The sequence below is a fragment of the Gymnoscopelus microlampas genome (genome assembly GCF_963454915.1).
Source record: "Gymnoscopelus microlampas genome assembly, chromosome: 7".
Taxonomy (NCBI): Eukaryota; Metazoa; Chordata; class Actinopteri; order Myctophiformes; family Myctophidae; genus Gymnoscopelus; species Gymnoscopelus microlampas.
In genome coordinates, this window is record NC_139944.1 from 47,854,691 (window position 1) to 47,873,012 (window position 18,322).

Genomic DNA, 18,322 nt, shown 5'->3' on the forward strand with positions numbered 1-18,322 from the left:
TTATGCACTCTGCCTGTTTTTGTTTTTTACTTTGACTCTTGTGTGTCTTTGCCTGCCCTATCGGATTAAATTTGCTGGTTGTTTGATCTCTAGGCCTCTGTTCCCAATGCTGCCTTTTGCTCTATGTCTTTGGGCTACTGTTCACCACTGGAATTACTGTTTTGCTTTTCAAAGATCTGATGTTATTCTATTCTGCCAATAAATAAGTACCTATTCAGTATCTGACGAGCTGATGTTGAGCTGTGCAAATCCCAACAGTTTGACATCATTGGGTATTTCAGGCTCATGCGAGCCTGATGCCAGTTTGAAGGTCACGTTTCTGTTGTTCAGAGGATCGTCGACGATCTTTTGCAAATTCGAAGCGACGACAACCAAGTCTTTACCGTCGACCAGACCGGCCGAGACCAACTCATGAGCCACCCCGTCCGCGGAGTCTCTGCCAGGCATGAACTCAAACCGGATGTCGTTGAGCTCCTTCTTGGGATTCCTCAGGGTCAGCACCAGGCTGATGGGGACGTTGGCGCTCGATGCCGCCACCAGGCCCTCTGCAGTCGATTCAAGCGAGTGACTCGCTGTCTGAGTAGTAGGGGCCTCCTGTGGGAGATTGGCGTTCGATGCTGCCAGGTCCTGTGCAGCCGGTCCGACTGTGAGACTCAGTGTCTGAGCAGGAGTCTGTGGTACAGCCTCTCCACCTGTCTGGCCAGCGTCCACAATGCCCTCCTCCTGGGCTCCTGAGACAGATGGCTGAAGAACTGGGCTGTCAACGGTGGGAAGGAAAATCGCCAAATCCTGTGATACGCTCTTCATCCTCGGCGACCGCAGAGCCGCCACCGCGGCCTTCCCCTCCTCGCTCTCCTTGTCCAGCTCGTCGTCGCTCCACTCCCAACTTCCGTCCTCCGTCTTGTGGAGAACGCCGCTGGACCCGGGTACACGACGCACCTTCTTTGAACGATCCGATATCGTCGGCGCCTTCCTGAGCTTCTCCTCCAAGTACTCGCTGTTCTTGGCTTTTGCGAAGAACTTGTGCTTCAACAGTTCGGCGGCGGTCGGCCTTTTCGCCGGCTCTTTCTGCAAACACAGGGAGATCATCTTCCGGAAGGACTTGCCGTATTTCTTCACCATGTTCATGTCTGTGATGCCCGTCTCCAGGCAGGGAGGGTCATTCTGCAGGGTCAGCATCAGCACCTTCATGGGTGGGTATTTGGAATACGGTGCGGCGCCGGTGGCCAGTTCAATGGCCGTTATACCGAAACTCCAGATGTCGGCTTTGAAGTCGTAACCCCGCTCGTGCTCCATGACCTCCGGGGCCATCCAGCAGGGAGTTCCCACAAACGTCTTCCGCATTTTGTTCCTGTTGTCTCCAGCCGCTAAGAAGTCGCTGACGCCAAAGTCTGCGATTTGCACCGTGCCGTCGTCGCCGAGGAGAATGTTTCCGCCCTTCAGATCCCTGTGAATCTGCCCGTTTTTATGCAGGTACTCCAGCCCCTCCAACACGTCTCTCAGGATGGTGGCGATGCAGGCCTCGTCCAGGACGCCGTGCATGTGTTCGTCGTGATTGATGGTGTGCCTGATTATATCCAACACGGAGCCACCGCTGAGCAGCTTCATCACCAGCCAGAGTTCGTCCTTAACCACAAAGGAGGTGTAGTAAGAGACGATGTTACGATGGTGACACTGGCTCAGAGCTCGGCTCTCTTTCAGGAGCTCGTCCATGCTGCTCTGACACTTCTCCAGGTTGATGCGCTTGACGGCCACCTGCTCGTTTCTGGGCACACAGAACGCTGCCTGGACCACGGCCGTGGCGCCGCTCCCTATCACCTCTTTGAGAACATAATCATCCTTGTTGTTTGGCCAGGATTGAGAGCTCGTCTGGTCCTCAGCCATCCTTTTTGCTGTTAGTACGCCTGTAAGCTGTGTGGTTAACAAGGTTGATTTTATAGTGATCGCCGGTCGTAGCAGCGAGGATCCTTGCTGCTGCTCAATACTCTGCTGACCGGCACACCTGCTTTATATTGCCTACAGTAACTTATGTTTATTGTTTACGTTATATTTACGACGTCAGTCGTGCCCAAATGTGGACTTCACATGGTTCCAGACTGGTCTCCAAGTACTGACGTCATGTTGATGACATTAATCTGGCCAACAATTCATTGCTGTCCGGCAGAAACCTCATTATGTTTTTTTCCCCGTAAATTAATACCCTACTTCATCATGTTGCACAAAAGTAGTGAAAGTAGCAGATCTACAATCTCATTGCACCTATGGGGTGAGCTGTAGAAGGCCGAGGGCCGATCACCGCCAAATGTTCTTGTGCATACTGCCAGTAGACCAAGGAAGTAGACTAAATCCCCTATTTTTCACACCTTGTGAATTGGCTAGTGTTATGGGGATGCCATCTGTCAGTTACAGTTACAGCTATCCATTCAATAGCCCTGATAGTTAACATGGCCTATTGCAAAACTAAACAGCAAACATTTCATTGTTATGAGCCTTACATTTTATATTTGTGTGTACTTCAAAGCGTGGCTGTACCATGTCAGTGACATTTCCGATTGAGTGTCTAAATTATATGAAAAAGTGGGTAATTTGTTTTTTTCACAAAAACACGCACGCACGCACGCGCGCATATAGACGTTGTTATATTTTCGTGGAATGCTCACCTATTTCTGCTGAGTGCTTGCCTATTGTGACAGGAGCAGAACAGGCACGTTATAGGGTTGACGTGGCTATAATGCAGACACTCAGCGGTTACTGCCGGCTAAATGTAATCAGTGAGCAGAAAGCAGTGTTCTCTCTTTTCCACTCACTGTGATCCTTTAACCCACTTCTCTTGATCCTATTGGTGATTGGACTCAGAGCTGTAATGCACAGCAGAGCATCATTTGCAGGTTCTACTGATTCACTCAGAGGGGCTCATGACTTTGCTCCCATGTCCTCACCTGGGTAAAGAGGTAATGATGTCCTTAATGCGTGAATGCGTGAGCTGCGTGAAAACACCAAGGACGCAGATACAAATCCAGTGTTAATTTAACTCTTTAAAAATTGACTATTAAAATGGCAAACACCAGACACATCCTGTCTCTAAAAGACGCAGAATAAATAACTAATAATGTAATTCTTTATTATCAGACAGCCCCTCTAAAGACTCTCCAGCTTGTCCAGAATGCTGCTGTGCATGTTGACAATAGCTAGGGAAAGAGATTATATTTATCCTATTTTACAGGGACGACATATCCCATAGCTTGCGGGGCTGCAATCACGACGACAGATCCCATAGCCCAAACTCTGAATCTCCGGTGTTTACACAACAAACAGCTTAAATGTTGTGAAATTTAAAAACAGGCATCCTCACTGTCTGCATATGCTAATTAAATGGTCAGCGCCTGTGTGGAATTCAGATAGCTCACCCCACTGAGGAGAAACATGTGGAACAGACAGACTGACTGATGATAATAATAATAATAATAATAATAATAATAATAATAATAATAATAATAATAGATTTTTTTTAAGCGGGAGTGGGGTCTCAAATGTTCAAAATGTGTCGAAAATAGCAGATCTATTATGTTAGCAGCAACCTCTCAACTGGGATCTCCTCCCAGTCTTGTTGAAGGTCAGGTCAACCATTGTCTCTGGACAGACTGCTATAATACTAAATCAACAATGTGAATTCTGGCCCTTGATAACCGGTGTATTCAGACAACCTCATTAATTTCAGACATAGGGAGTCAGAGAGACAGACAATGTGAATAGATTGGTAATGCAGGATAATATATACAGTACACAGCAGGTCTTACACATTTCTGGGGATAGGAACAACCCATGGCAAACAGGTTAACCTCCCCAGAGTTCTTACAAGTGCTCATTATGCAGAAATCTTCCATATCATGTTTTCATAATGTATAAAATAATTTGAAAATAGCAGATCTAGATCTACAATCTCACAATGCGTCGCACTGTGAGCTTGTAGATCGACTATTTTTAAATGACCGAAATGTATATAGGGCTGAAGTGGGTAATGTATGTTTTGTATAATAATCAAAATCTACAAAGTAACTACTACTAGTAGTACTTGTAGGTTTTCCAATAATTGTAGTGGAGTAAAAGTACAATATTTGCCTCTGAGATGTAGTGGAGTAGAAGTAAAACTATTGGAAATATTCCAGTAAAGTAAAAGTAAATCAAAATTGTACTTTAGTAAATGTACTTAGTTACTTTACACCACTGGAAACATGGATATACAAAGTTTCTGTCCGACAGCCACGATATACAACCTTACGCAAGAGAGTGATAGTCCAGTTGGACGGTGATGCCATACAGCGAAATGTCACTTGCCATTATTTGCTGTAACCACACTACACCGACTTCACCTTCTGTTTGTGAACGACCAATACAAACAGCATAGCCCGGTCATAAAATAGCACTTTGTTATCACTCTGAGACCGCACTATCAATGGTCAGTAACGATTTCCATTGTACATTCCCTATCTTTTGACCCGCTGTTAGTTACCATGTCGCTGCGGTGTAGTCGGCCCCATGTTCTCAGGTTCAGTCTAACCCATAAAGACCTGAGGCTGATTTAAAAAAAAAAAAAGAATCTAAATCCTAACAGTTTTCTGAAAAAGCTTCAGAAATGTTGGTACAGTGGTGTCAGTGGCGTGCACAGACATTTTGAGGGGCAGGTGCTCAAGTAAATTATACTTTTTTTTGTTTACTTGGTCTGCTCTTTTTTCCCTCTACACCTATACCTCGTTGCCAAAAATAGCCGATCTACAAGCCCACAACGCCTCGCAGCGCGAGGTGTTGTGGGCTTGTAGATCTGCTATTTTTAGCTAAAGTTTTCCTCAGAAAAGGGATGCTAGGTTTCGAGTGGTTATGGTAAAAAGAAAAATCATAATCACATAAAGATTTGGCGGACCCCCTGTAGTAACTCTGAGGACCCCCTAGGGGTCCCGGACCCCCTGTTGAAGACCCCTGCTGTAAACTGTGTGCCCTTTTTTCAAAAGGGCACTTCTGGTCAAGAGAGCAAAGGGCAGGTGCTCCAGCACCACCTAGAGTCCATCTGTGCACGTCCCTGAGTGGTGTGTTCAAAACCTTTTCATGTGAACAGGGCCGGATTAAGCCTTCGTGGTGCCCTGCGCCACGACCCGTGTAGGTTTTAGAACATTTTACGCTTCACCGGCACGTTTCACTCGGTTTATCGCTCCTTCAGCAGCCACTGCTTCAAAATGTTGCCGCTTTTCGGCGATATAGTTCTGTCTTCTTTCACTTTCTCCACACCGTTTGGTGCCCCCCCCCTAGGTTGGTGCCCTGTGCTTCAGCACCTAAAGCCCTTCCGTTAAGCTGGCACTGCATGTTAAGGACCCCCAAAATTATATGTATTTGGCCGCGGACCCCCATGGGACCCCAAGAAACAAAGATTTGAGTAAAAAAAAAAATCGCTTTGAAAAAATATATATTCAAAGATTTGCACGAATTTTCACGATTTTCCCAAAAAATAGCCCCAAATAAATCAAAAAAATGACACAGATGCGTTCCAGGTCTTAATGGGCTAAGAGATCGACGACTAGCATTACACTTACTGCCCACACGCCATGCACACTCTATTTGCATGGTAATGAATGTCAATCAGAACGGTATAGGAGGAGGCAATGTGTAATCAGTGCTCGATGTGAAGGGGCACGAGGCCAGAGAGAGCCACAGAATCACTAAGGCTCCAATCAGTGTGCAAAGCTAAGCACGCGCGTGCAGCCCGAAAGGACGTTGTTGCTATGTGAGTTCCCTGGCTCGCTCCATTTCCATGGCGACGGGAACAAGACGACATTAACCCCTCTCTGTCAGAGTATCTCTATTACGTACGCGGGGAGAAGAGACTCGTAGAGGCGATGCCCCCCCCCTAATGCAGTCGTTTTTCTCACACACTAGCCTGCAATGAATGAATGAATGGGCCCCGTGTTGTTATTATTAGTGCTGCAATGCAGTGGTTCTCACAACTTTTTCACGTCGAGGACCCACCGAATTAATATGTATGTGGCCGCAGACCCCACCATCTGAATATATTTTGTGCCAGGGGACCCCCATTATACATGATTTGTGTTGGTAAAATGTTTCAAAAATATTATTTTTTGAAAATAGCAGATCTGCAAGCTCACGGCGTGTCACATCGCTTTGTGAGCTTGTACTGTAGATCGTCTATTTTCAAATAGCTGACGTACTGTATCAACTGATTTTGATGCTATATTAACTAATTTAGCTGGACACCCCCTGGAAACCCCTCAAAATGTAGTATTTTTGACTCGTGCGCTGAAGGAAGCATGAGCTCAGTTCGGGGCTCTCCCCAGGCTGGCATAGGGAGAGTAGCGCCCAGGATCACAAGCCTACAGGCATTGGCACTGGGTGGAAAATGAGTTACAAAATCGTGGAATAAAAAAAGAAAAGGGCACTTAGAGAAACATTGCTGTAGTGGAATATTTGGTGGTGAATGCTGGAATAATGCTGCTTATCACATTATTCACTGATGTGGAGAGTAGCATATCATACTCTAATATGAATGTTGAATTTCAACATGCAACAGTGTTACTGTAAGAAACAAAAGCATTTGATTATGTCCTTATTGGAATGAAACGCAGACATTGTCTGTGTGAAGGAGAGCTCAAAGAAACCACTCATCTGTGTAATTGTCTGTGTTATTTAGTCTTTTAGTTTCAAGTGTGTTTATACTCAAGAATGCACAAATTCATAAACGGGGAAAAAAACAACATTTCAACATCATGGTTAAAATTAAGACCATCATAAATAGGAAAAGTAAACAAAAGAAGATTTTTCTCATTATTTCCAGTATTTGGCATTACCCTGCCCTTTGAGTGAGAAACCACATAACTTAAACAATAACAGAAAGCAATAAAATAAACGGCATTTAGGTTAACATGGTTTATGAGGACAGAATGCAAATGTATTGGCCCTCCCAAGCCATGCTGTAGTTCAGGGGTCTTCAACAGGGGGTCCGGGACCCTTGCAGGGGGTCCTCAGAGTTACTACAGGGGGGTCGCCAAATCTTTGTGTGATATGATATATTTTTTTTACATTAATCAATTGAACCCTAGCATCCCTATTCTGAGGAGAACATTAGCCGAAAATAGCAGATCTACAACGCCTCGCGCTGAGAGGCGTTGTGAGCTTGTAGATCTGCTATTTTCACCAATTTTGTTTTCTTTTTTTGGTGGGGGGGGGCGGGGGTTAAGTGGTTAACTGTATGAAAATACACATTAACATGAATCCACACAACACTACACAAAGACAGTGTTGTCAAACAAGTCTGTAGGAAATCTATGAAAAACACAATGTTTATACAATATGTAGTGGGGGGTCCCTGCTTCATCTCTCTCTCAGCTAAGGGGTCCTTGTTGGCCTGAAAAAAACATTGAAGACCCCTGCTGTATATGTTCTTGTTGCCCATGCAGTGTCTAGGCCTGTTCCTCGGGTATCTGTCCAGGGATTCTAACCCCTTGGTCCACAGTGTTTCTGGGGCTGGAGTTGGCACAGCTGGAGCGCGTTTCGGCCGCGCTGCTGGTCCTCTGAATGAACTGGAGGAAGTTCTCCTGGAGGGAGCCCTCGTGGCTGGACGCCCCCAGCTCCACGGGCTGCGTGGCGCAGCACCGCCGGAACTTCACCAGCTCCTCCCTGATCTGCCTGTTCAGGAGGCCGTAGAAGAAGGGGTTGATGGCGAACGAGGAGTAGGCCAGCCAGGTGACCGCTTCCTCCAGGTCGCCGGGGCTCTGCGTGGAGTTGCTCAGAGACATTTGCATGTGAAAGGTGAAGTAGGGCAGCCAGCAGAGCAGGAACTGCCCCACGATGACCACCAGGGTGAGGGCGGCCTTGCCCCCGCTGAAGGCCCTCTCCGGGGAGAGTCTCTGAGGCAGGCTGCGGTTGGTGGTGATCATGGTGGTCTGGCTGTTGATGGAGTCCGATCGGTTCTTGGCGGGGTTCGCGTCCGCCCAAGCGGGCACGGGCGGCGCCCGCTGCAGGGCGGCGGAGCGCGCCACTTTGTACACGGCGCAGTAGACGCCGAAGATGACCACGGCGGGCAGCAGGAAACACACCACGCTGAAGAGCACCGCGAACACCCTCCTCAGGCGACTGTGGCTCCAGTGGAGGGAGCAGTGGGCCGCCGCGATGGAGCTGTGGTTGCCGTACGCCGGCCAGCCGAAGAGCGACACCAGCGCCAGCAGCGCCGACTTCACCCAGATGAACACCATCACGCCGATGGCCAGGTTGATGCTCATCCTCACCTCGTAGCGCATGGGGTGCACGATGTAGAAGTAACGCTCCACGCTGATGGCCGTGATGGTGAGGATGGACAGGCAGATGAGGAACACGTTGAGGAAGATGTACACCTGGCACTCTAGGATGGTGAACACCACGGTGCCAAAGAAGGGCGAGTTGGAGATGATGCCCAGGGGCATGAGGAGGATGGCGCACAGCAGGTCCACGGCGCAGAGGTGGCACACGAAGGCGAACCTCTTCAGGTGAGGGGCGCGCGCTATGGCCACCATGACGCCCGTGTTGGCCAGCAGAGCGATGAGGTTAAGGGTCACCATGAAGAAGAGCCCGATGAGGTCTTTGATCTCCGACTGGGAGCTGGTCACCACGCCCACGTCGGCGGGCACGGTGGGATGGGGACCCCATGGGGCTGTGGTGAGGTTTGGGTCAGAGGCTATCAATGGACCAGAATTCCCCTCCATTATTCATGTGTAACTCGTCAGTCCAACTACATCCATTCCTTATGTTAGGGATCCTTAATCTGGATCTCCTATGTTGAAGAGAGAAAAACATACTGTATTTCTGTTGTGCAAGCAATAGACATTGTTATGGCAAACAATTTGGCAAATATTGGTGAACTTAGCGTGCTTGGTGAGTATAATACATGTTTTCTTCTGTTCCACCAAAATGATATAATTTAAGGAAAACAATCAATTGTGTGCTGATTATGAAAATGCTTCAAAGGTATTGCGTAGCCTGGTGGACTCTAAGCAGACTGACGGACGGACAGACGGACAGACAAATGGATGGACAGGGGCAAAAACTTCATCTCCGGCCTTCGGCCGTCCGGATTCAGGCATTTTACACATGAATGCCTGGCATGGTTGACGTTTGAACAGAAAATGTCTTTGTTTCCCCCAATGCTACTGTGTGTAACGTCATTAGCAGCGATAACCCGTCCAGCTTGGTCTACCAGTAACATTATGGCTTCTGAGCATGTTTATAGCATGAGCAGCCTCTGGACCCATAATACTCCCAGCCCCAAAAATGTGTTGTGCCAGGGACCGCCAGAAGAGAAGTTTAGTGTTTACAAAAATAATAATTTGATATTTTTCAAAAATAGCAGATGTACAAGCTCGCAGCAAAGGTGGAAGTGTTGCACGGTGAGCTTGTAGATCTGCTGTTTTTGAATAGCCAACATATAGATGGTTAAAGTGGTTAAAATCATTGTGATGCTACATTAACTACTTTTGCTGGGGACCCCTGGAACCCCCCCCCCCCCCCCCCAAGGACCCCTGGGGGTCCCCAAACCGCACTTTGAGAAGCACTGATATTATTATCTGCCCAAATATACTCGTAAAAGCAAAATGACTTTCAAAAAGCACACAAAGAAATATTTGGCCAAATAACAGGATAAGCACAATACCTGTTCTATTGTTTCATCATTTCTACATCCTTTAATTATTTCATTACTTTATCTGTTTAGTCTGCCTGGCTGCTTACGTATAACTTTATACCTGTTAATGTCTCTCACTTGTATCTGCTCAGCTTGATTTTCTTTTTCTTTTCTTTCATATCTAAATGTGTTTGGGAGATGTGTCCTGTCATTTCTTGCATGTCTGTCTGTCTGTATTTTCTGTATTCAGGACCCCAGGAAGACTAGAGGCACACCCGTGTGCTTCTTCTACTGGGGATACTTAAATAAACATAAACATTTATGGTAAAAATACAGTAATGAATAGGCATGTTTATGTGAAAGCAAGATAATGTTTATTTCAACTGAAAGTCTTTCCACTCTTGTTTGTGTGTAGTGAAGATAAGAGTAGTGAAGACACTCTTATCTGATCGGAGTTTTTCACTACCAGTATAAACTCTCATTTAGGCAACAAGGATTTCCCAAACTGCTACAGATCTGAATTCAAATTAAATAGTAGTACACTCAAAAAAAAAATACATGCAATATGCGTGAGAGGCAATTCACTCTATGGAGCTCTGGAAATCTAACTTCATGCCCACATGACCTCAAATGTTTACGTAACAGACAAATAGTACTGTCCACACTATTTTGGTTGTCTTCATAACACATAATATCAGTGTTTGTTCAAATACGTGGGAGGAAAATAAGGTTTAAAGATGCCACACTAGCACACTTTTCCAAGTACACAGTACCATTGGAGTAGACAGAGATCCATTACAGTTCCTAATTGTGGAACAACCTGTCACTGCTCTGGTAAGTTATACAAATGTTACATCTGTAACATTTGTATCTGTTTTAAAAAGTGTTTTTTCTAATTTCCATCTGTTGGGGTTAGGATTAGGTTTTCTTTTCATCTCTGTGTGTGTGTGTGTGTGTGTGTGTGTGTGTGTGTGTGTGTGTGTGTGTGTGTGTGTGTGTGTGTGTGTGTGTGTGTGTGTGTGTGTGTGTGTGTGCGTGTGCGTGTGTGTGTGTGTGTTGTCACAATAAGTTCTGTACAACCATCCCACCTGATCTCCATCATTGGAAGTTTGCCTTATCAGTGCAGAATACAGATCAAGCATAATGTTGAAGTACAAGGTATTTGGAGACTTAATTTCTAATCATTTGTCTCATTACCAGATGCCAGATACACAGGCTATTAAAATCTACAGCCATTTAAAAGACATATCTTTTTTCAACATACAGCAGGGCTTAAGTTGTATAGTTAGTTACACCCTTCAAAAGGTTCCTTGATTTATTCTTATTTTACACCATGAATGTTTTTGTCACTTTTTCTTTCTTATTTTTTAGCCCTAATCATGGTTTAGGTCATCATCACCAAAACAAATTCAAGAATCAAGACAAAAATAAAACTCACTATGATCACTGATTACATACCCATGATGCATGTGTGTCTGGCTCAGTTAGTTCACCCAGGCCAGGTTATTTTTCTGACTTGACTGATTTCATATTAAACATCCTACATCTGTCTTTGTAGGCCTATAAGCCAGAGGTGCATCTTTCATGACTGAGACATTTGGTAAGTCAGCTGAGAGAGCCCCCCCTCAGCAAGCTCCAGATTCTGCTGGTGGCACACACACACACGCACGCACGCACGCACGCACGCACGCACACACGCACGCACACACGCACATGCACTGTCAGGTCAAGACGCACTGATCAGTTACTCACATCAAAATTTGAGATAGTGCTGAGATGTTCTCTGTCTCTCCTCACTGCTGCTGCTCTTCCCTCTCTCATCGCTGTCCTGTGCTGTGTATGGCAGTGACTGTCACACATTGTGTGGTGGTGTGGTGATGTGTGTGTGTGTGTGTTTTTTTTTTTCTCCTCTCCCCTTTTCTTTCAAATAGACACACACTCCACTGTCCCCCTAGCTGAGAGCTCAGGCATCGCTGGGTCCTAATACCCCTCAGTTCAAAGGTCCCTTGCAGACCATTGGTTTTTTTTCAACCCTTTTCATTATTTATTCGGCATTTATTGAGCCACGGAACCACCATTTGATGAGATTTAGCCTCTCAGAACCTAGAATATTTTGTCCACAATTCCATGCTGTATTGATGTTGGTGCCATAGGAGAGACGACACTACAGGCAAACGTTGATCAGAATGACAATTCTTCTACATTCTCTAATTATGTAGACTTCTTGTAAAATAGGTAATGCAGATGTTTAACAATAACTACCCTTACGGGTCCATTTGGTTTCATTTTACACTCTCAAGAGTTAAAGATCTAATAAGGGTGCATTTGGTTACCGACTCTCCATCATTTAGCTGAGGACAACCTGGAACCCCCTCAAGGACCACTGGTGGTCCCCGGACCACTGGTTGAAAACCACTGTTGTAGACTGAGGCAGAGGCTGGTATTTCATGTATAGCTACATGGTAAAATGACACTCTCTGTGCTAAATTAACACTAGTCAGTATAGTGAAAATATAAGACATATGTATATATATACTGTATGTAGAGTACATATATTTAAGGTGGATACAGTATGTACCGTATGTTTTATCTGGGAACGTTACACCACAGTGTAGTCAGACGTGAATCATAAAATGTCAGATAATGACACTTTCACTTTCTTCTTTTCCCCAATTAAAGGCTTTGTTATTTTTTTTTGTTTTTGTTAAAAGGTTGGTAGCACTTTACAATAATGACCCGTTATAAAGCATTTATAAACGTTTATAAGTAGTTTGTAAACTATTAACAAATCATTAACAACCTGTTTGTTGACATTCGTAAATGATTACTAAAACCTTTAACTACGGTTACAAATCATCTATAAAGGTATTAGTAACTATTCATGAATAAGCCATGTATAATACATCTGTAAATGATTATTAAATCATTTGTAACTGATGTTACATAATATATACAAGCTATTGGTAGCTTGTTCATGTTTAACATATGCTTTGTTAAACATTCCTAAAGTATCTATAAATCCTTAGTACATGTTATTATGTGCCCTATAGTAAAGTGAAGACAGTTCATCATTTACAACTGTCTGTTAATGTGTTTGTTCATGTTTAACATGCTTTGTAAAACATTCCTAAAATATCTATAAATCCTTTGTACATGTTATTATGTGCCCTACAGTAAAGAGACAGTTCATCATTTATGACTGTCTGTTAATGTGGACTTTCTCCTTACCTGTTGCAAACTACCTGGCTTTCATGAATGCAGACACCAAACAATTACTAGAATTATCATTCATGTTAAGCAAATGATGCGTAAGACATTCGTAAAGAGTATGTAAACCATTTGTGGTGTTAGGGACCAAAAAAGTCACTACAAAGTACTACCAATCAACTCTAAATTGCCTGAAACGTACTCCTAACAGGTTTTTGGGGGGACGATTTTGGCCTCCACACTTAGTGATTATTTCGGATTTAACTTTCGTTTCGGTGGTGACCAACTTTCGTTTCGGTAGTTTGATTACAAAATGTAAGTTGTGTAAAAAATAATCTGACTATACTAAGTTGTTATTTGTTTGTTTAAGTCAGGCTATACTCTACTCAGAGTCATAAGTTTACAAAATGTACTAAAGTACAGTGAACGTCTGTGCGGTTTGTCTTCATCACTGAAAATAACGTACACGTAAACTGATGTCATGTGCAGTTGGGGTGAAGAAACACAACCATTTCACTCCTAATAATACCTATTTGATTTGACATCCTGACTTGCTGCTGTAGCTGAGGCTTGAACCTGTTACCTGCGGCTCACTAGTCAGTGACTCTATCCATTCACCTACAGCTGTTTCCTTGGAATCTGTGGTTCTGAAAACTTTTGTTGTCAGCCCCCCAAATTGACATGTATTTGGGCAGTGGACCCCAATGTGAAAAGATGTAGTGTCAGGGCCCCCCGTGAAAAAGATTTATATTTATGCTGTAACACATTTTTTTTAAAGTTATTTGTCTTGTTTGTTGTTCAAGTCAAAGCACCAGGAAGGCTGTACTTGTCAGCCATCTGTTAGCTCAATGGGTTGAGACGCAGTATTCATGATCCAGAGGCCATGAGTTCAAATCCCATTGATGTCTTTCCTATGATTCTTTCCTTTGCAGACTGGCTTCCAGAAGATCAAGTGAAAACTAGCAGGAAGGCTATATTTGTCATCCAACTGTTAGCTCAATGGGTTGAGACGCAGTATACATGACCCAGAGGCCATGAGTTCAAATCCCATTGATGTCTTTCCTATGATTCTTTCCTTTGCAGACTGGCTTCCAGAAGATCAACTGAAAACTACCAGGAAGGCTGTACTTGTCAGCCATCTGTTAGCTCAATGGGTTGAGACGCAGTATTCATGATCCAGAGGCCATGGGTTCAAATCCCATTGATGTCTTTCCTATGATTCTTTCCTTTGCAGACTGGCTTCCAGAAGATCAACTGAAAACTACCAGGAAGGCTGTACTTGTCAGCCATCTGTTAGCTCAATGGGTTGAGACGCAGTATTCAAGATCCAGAGGCCATGAGTTCAAATCCCATTGATGTCTTTCCTATGATTCTTTCCTTTGCAGACTAACTTCTAGAAAAACAAGTTAAAACCACCAGAAAACCTGTAACTCTCAGCCAACAGTTTAGCTCAACTGGTAGAGCGTCTGTCCAATAACATGACTTGACTTGACTTGAGTGGGTTCGATTCCCACTTGAGTCAAGTGTCCCCGGTATCTTGGGGCAACGGATAAATTGACTGATATCCTTAGTGATGCTTCCCTTTGCAGACTAACTTCTAGAAAACAAGTTAAAACCACCAGAAAACCTGTAACTCTCAGCCAACAGCATAGCTCGACTGGTAGAGCGTCTGTCCAATAACATGACTTGACTTGACTTGACTTGAGTGGGTTCGATTCCCACTCGAGTCAAGTGCCTCAAGTTACCGGGGACACTTGACTCGAGTGGGAATCGAACCCACTCAAGTCAAGTCAAGTCATGTTATTGGACAGACGCTCTACCAGTTGAGCTAAACTGTTGGCTGAGAGTTACAGGTTTTCTGGTGGTTTTAACTTGTTTTTCTAGAAGTTAGTCTGCAAAGGGAAGCATCACTAAGGATATCAGTCAATTTATCCGTTGCCCCAAGTTACCAGGGGACACTTGACTCGAGTGGGAATCTAACCCACTCAAGTCAAGTCATGTTATTGGACAGACGCTCTACCAGTTGAGCTATGCTGTTGGCTGAGAGTTACAGGTTTTCTGGTGGTTTTAACTTGTTTTTCTAGAAGTTAGTCTGCAAAGGGAAGCATCACTAAGGATATCAGTCAATTTATCCGTTGCCCCAAGTTACCGGGGACACTTGACTCGAGTGGGAATCGAACCCACTCAAGTCAAGTTAAGTCATGTTATTGGACAGACACTCTACCAGTTGAGCTATGCTGTTGGCTGAGAGTTACAGGTTTTCTGGTGGTTTTAACTTGTTTTTCTAGAAGTTAGTCTGCAAAGGGAAGCATCACAGTAAAGACACCAGTGGGATTTGAGCTCATGGCCTCTGGATCATGTATACTGCGTCTCAACCCATTGAGTTAACAGATGGCTGACAAGTACAGCCTTCCTGGTAGTTTTCAGTTGATCTTCTGGAAGCCAGTCTGCAAAGGAAAGAATCATAGGAAAGACATCAATGGGATTTGAACTCATGGCCTCTGGATCTTGAATACTGCGTCTCAACCCATTGAGCTAACAGATGGCTGACAAGTACAGCCTTCCTGGTAGTTTTCAGTTGATCTTCTGGAAGCCAGTCTGCAAAGGAAAGAATCATAGGAAAGACATCAATGGGATTTGAACTCATGGCCTCTGGATCATGAATACTGCGTCTCAACCCATTGAGCTAACAGATGGCTGACAAGTACAGCCTTCCTGGTAGTTTTCAGTTGATCTTCTGGAAGCCAGTCTGCAAAGGAAAGAATCATAGGAAAGACATCAATGGGATTTGAACTCATGGCCTCTGGATCATGTATACTGCGTTTCAACCCATTGAGCTAACAGTTGGATGACAAATATAGCCTTCCTGCTAGTTTTCACTTGATCTTCTGGAAGCCAGTCTGCAAAGGAAAGAATCATAGGAAAGACATCAATGGGATTTGAACTCATGGCCTCTGGATCATGAATACTGCGTCTCAACCCATTGAGCTAACAGATGGCTGACAAGTACAGCCTTCCTGGTGCTTTGACTTGAACAACAAACAAGACAAATAACTTTAAAAAAATGTGTTACAGCATAAATATAAATCTTTTTCATGGGGGGCCCTGACACTACATCTTTTCACATTGGGGTCCACTGCCCAAATACATGTCAATTTGGGGGGTTGACAACAAAAGGTTTCAGAACCACAGATTCCAAGGAAACAGCTAGGTGAATGGATAGAGTCACTGACTAGTGAGCCGCAGGTAACAGGTTCAAGCCTCAGCTACAGCAGCAAGTCAGGATGTCAAATCAAATAGGTATTATTAGGAGTGAAATGGTTGCGTTTCTTCACCCCAACTGCACATGACATCAGTTTACATGTACGTTATTTTCAGTGATGAAGACAAACCGCACAGACGTTCACTGTACTTTAGTACATTTTGTAAACTTATGACTCTGAGTAGAGTATAGCCTGACTTAAACAAACAAATAACAACTTAGTATAGTCAGATTATTTTTTACACAACTTACATTTTGTAATCAAACTACCGAAACGAAAGTTGGTCACCACCGAAACGATAGTTAAATCCGAAATAATCACTAAGTGTGGAGGCCAAAATCGTCCCCCCAAAAACCTGTTAGGAGTACGTTTCAGGCAATTTAGAGTTGATTGGTAGTACTTTGTAGTGACTTTTTTGGTCCCTAACACCACAAATGGTTTACATACTCTTTACGAATGTCTTACGCATCATTTGCTTAACATGAATGATAATTCTAGTAATTGTTTGGTGTCTGCATTCATGAAAGCCAGGTAGTTTGCAACAGGTAAGGAGAAAGTCCACATTAACAGACAGTAATAAATGATGAACTGTCTCTTTACTGTAGGGCACATAATAACATGTACAAAGGATTTATAGATATTTTAGGAATGTTTTACAAAGCATGTTAAACATGAACAAACACATTAACAGACAATTGTAAATGATGAACTGTCTTCACTTTACTGTAGGGCACATAATAACATGTACTAAGGATTTATAGATACTTTAGGAATGTTTAACAAAGCATATGTTAAACATGAACAAGCTACCAATAGCTTGTATATATTATGTAACATCAGTTACAAATGATTTAATAATCATTTACAGATGTATTATACATGGCTTATTCATGAATAGTTACTAATACCTTTATAGATGATTTGTAACCGTAGTTATAAAGGTTTTAGTAATCATTTACGAATGTCAACAAACAGGTTGTTAATGATTTGTTAATAGTTTACAAACTACTTATAACGGGTCATTATTGTAAAGTGCTACCAAAAGGTTAGAGTATTAGAGTACAAAACATTTTGTCCACGGCCAAATATATCTCTAAAAATGTTTTCTAAATCCTAACAGTATGTTGCTATATCAGTGGTGCTCCAACTTTTCCATGTCAAGGACCACCCAAAATGATGTATTTGGCCCCCATCTCAAAATATGTTGTTCCAGGGACCACCAGAAGCACAGATCGGAGTTAAAAATGTTCGCTTTGAAACATATACTGTATATATAAGCCTCTTTGCATCTCTTGGCTTTCATTATTCTTCTTCCGCCGTTTTTGCTGTTCTGGCCTAACCGTGAGGTCACTTTTTACGAAACTGGGCAATATGGTAGAGGCCTATGCCAAACGGCCAAGGCACGAAACTCACAACCATTGGCCAAAGGGTGGCGCTGTAGCACTCAATTGAAAAATGGCAACTTTGAACAGGTACAACTCATGCCCGGTTTGACTCATGCCCGGTACAGCCATGAAACTTGGATACACACATGCGTCTCCTCATGCCTAACAACTTTCACACTCTGACCTTTGACCTCTGACCTTTAGATCTCCCACCAAAATAAAATGAAATGAAACTAAATGAGATCTAGAGTAGTTAGCGAAACAGAGGCTTGATTCATAACGGACGGAAAAACGTATAGACATCAACAGACACCATCAGGGAGGCCATATCTCTAGCTCTACCCAGCCCCTGGTGGACTGTAAGGACGCTTCATTATATGACCATTCACAGAGCTCCCGGCTTCAATTTCATTCCTTTTCCAGCCAACCAAAAAATCACCCTTCTTTTCCCTTCATTTCCCCAGCCAATCAATGTGATGTTTACCCGCCCCCTCCCTGCACTCTGAGCTCCTCAACGGCGGCCATTGTTGTTTACATGGAGGCTGAAACTCTATGCTACTCTAATATGCCACTAAATTAATTATAGGCACGACAAGAAAATAATGACTCTCTTGGTTAGACCCCAATAACATTTCGATTTTATGTTTTATATGTTTTTGATGACATTAAGACCTGGATTTTTATCTGTCTCACTGACTGTGACAGCATAGGCCATTATGCAACAGTACAGCGGTCACACAGCACTAGCAGCAGCATACAGGTAAAAGTGCCTTTAATTTTCCACATAAGCACCACTAAACACAATAACATTG

At 43.7% G+C, this 18,322-nt stretch overlaps 2 protein-coding genes across 2 annotated transcripts; both read right to left on the reverse strand.

Moving 5' to 3' along the window:
* Window positions 1-210: 210 nt before the first annotated feature.
* On the reverse strand, window positions 211-1,884 carry LOC311049432 (serine/threonine-protein kinase OSR1-like; the record flags this gene model as incomplete). Its single annotated transcript, XM_084063002.1, has 2 exons — window positions 211-576; window positions 799-1,884. The coding sequence occupies 2 exons, from the start codon at window positions 1,882-1,884 to the stop codon at window positions 211-213; spliced, it is 1,452 nt and encodes a 483-aa protein (XP_083919128.1).
* Window positions 1,885-7,456: 5,572 nt separating this feature from the next.
* On the reverse strand, window positions 7,457-11,468 carry gpr61l (G protein-coupled receptor 61-like). The gene is made up of 2 exons (XM_084063447.1): window positions 11,408-11,468; window positions 7,457-8,809 (listed from the first exon to the last, which is right to left on the reverse strand). The coding sequence occupies exon 2, from the start codon at window positions 8,739-8,741 to the stop codon at window positions 7,464-7,466; it is 1,278 nt and encodes a 425-aa protein (XP_083919573.1). The 5' UTR covers window positions 8,742-8,809; window positions 11,408-11,468; the 3' UTR covers window positions 7,457-7,463.
* Between the last annotated feature and the right edge of the window lie 6,854 nt (window positions 11,469-18,322).

Excerpts from the sequence above, each read along its gene's own strand:
- gpr61l (XM_084063447.1), bottom strand. The coding sequence starts at position 8,741 with ATGGAGGGGAATTCTGGTCCATTGATAGCCTCTGACCCAAACCTCACC.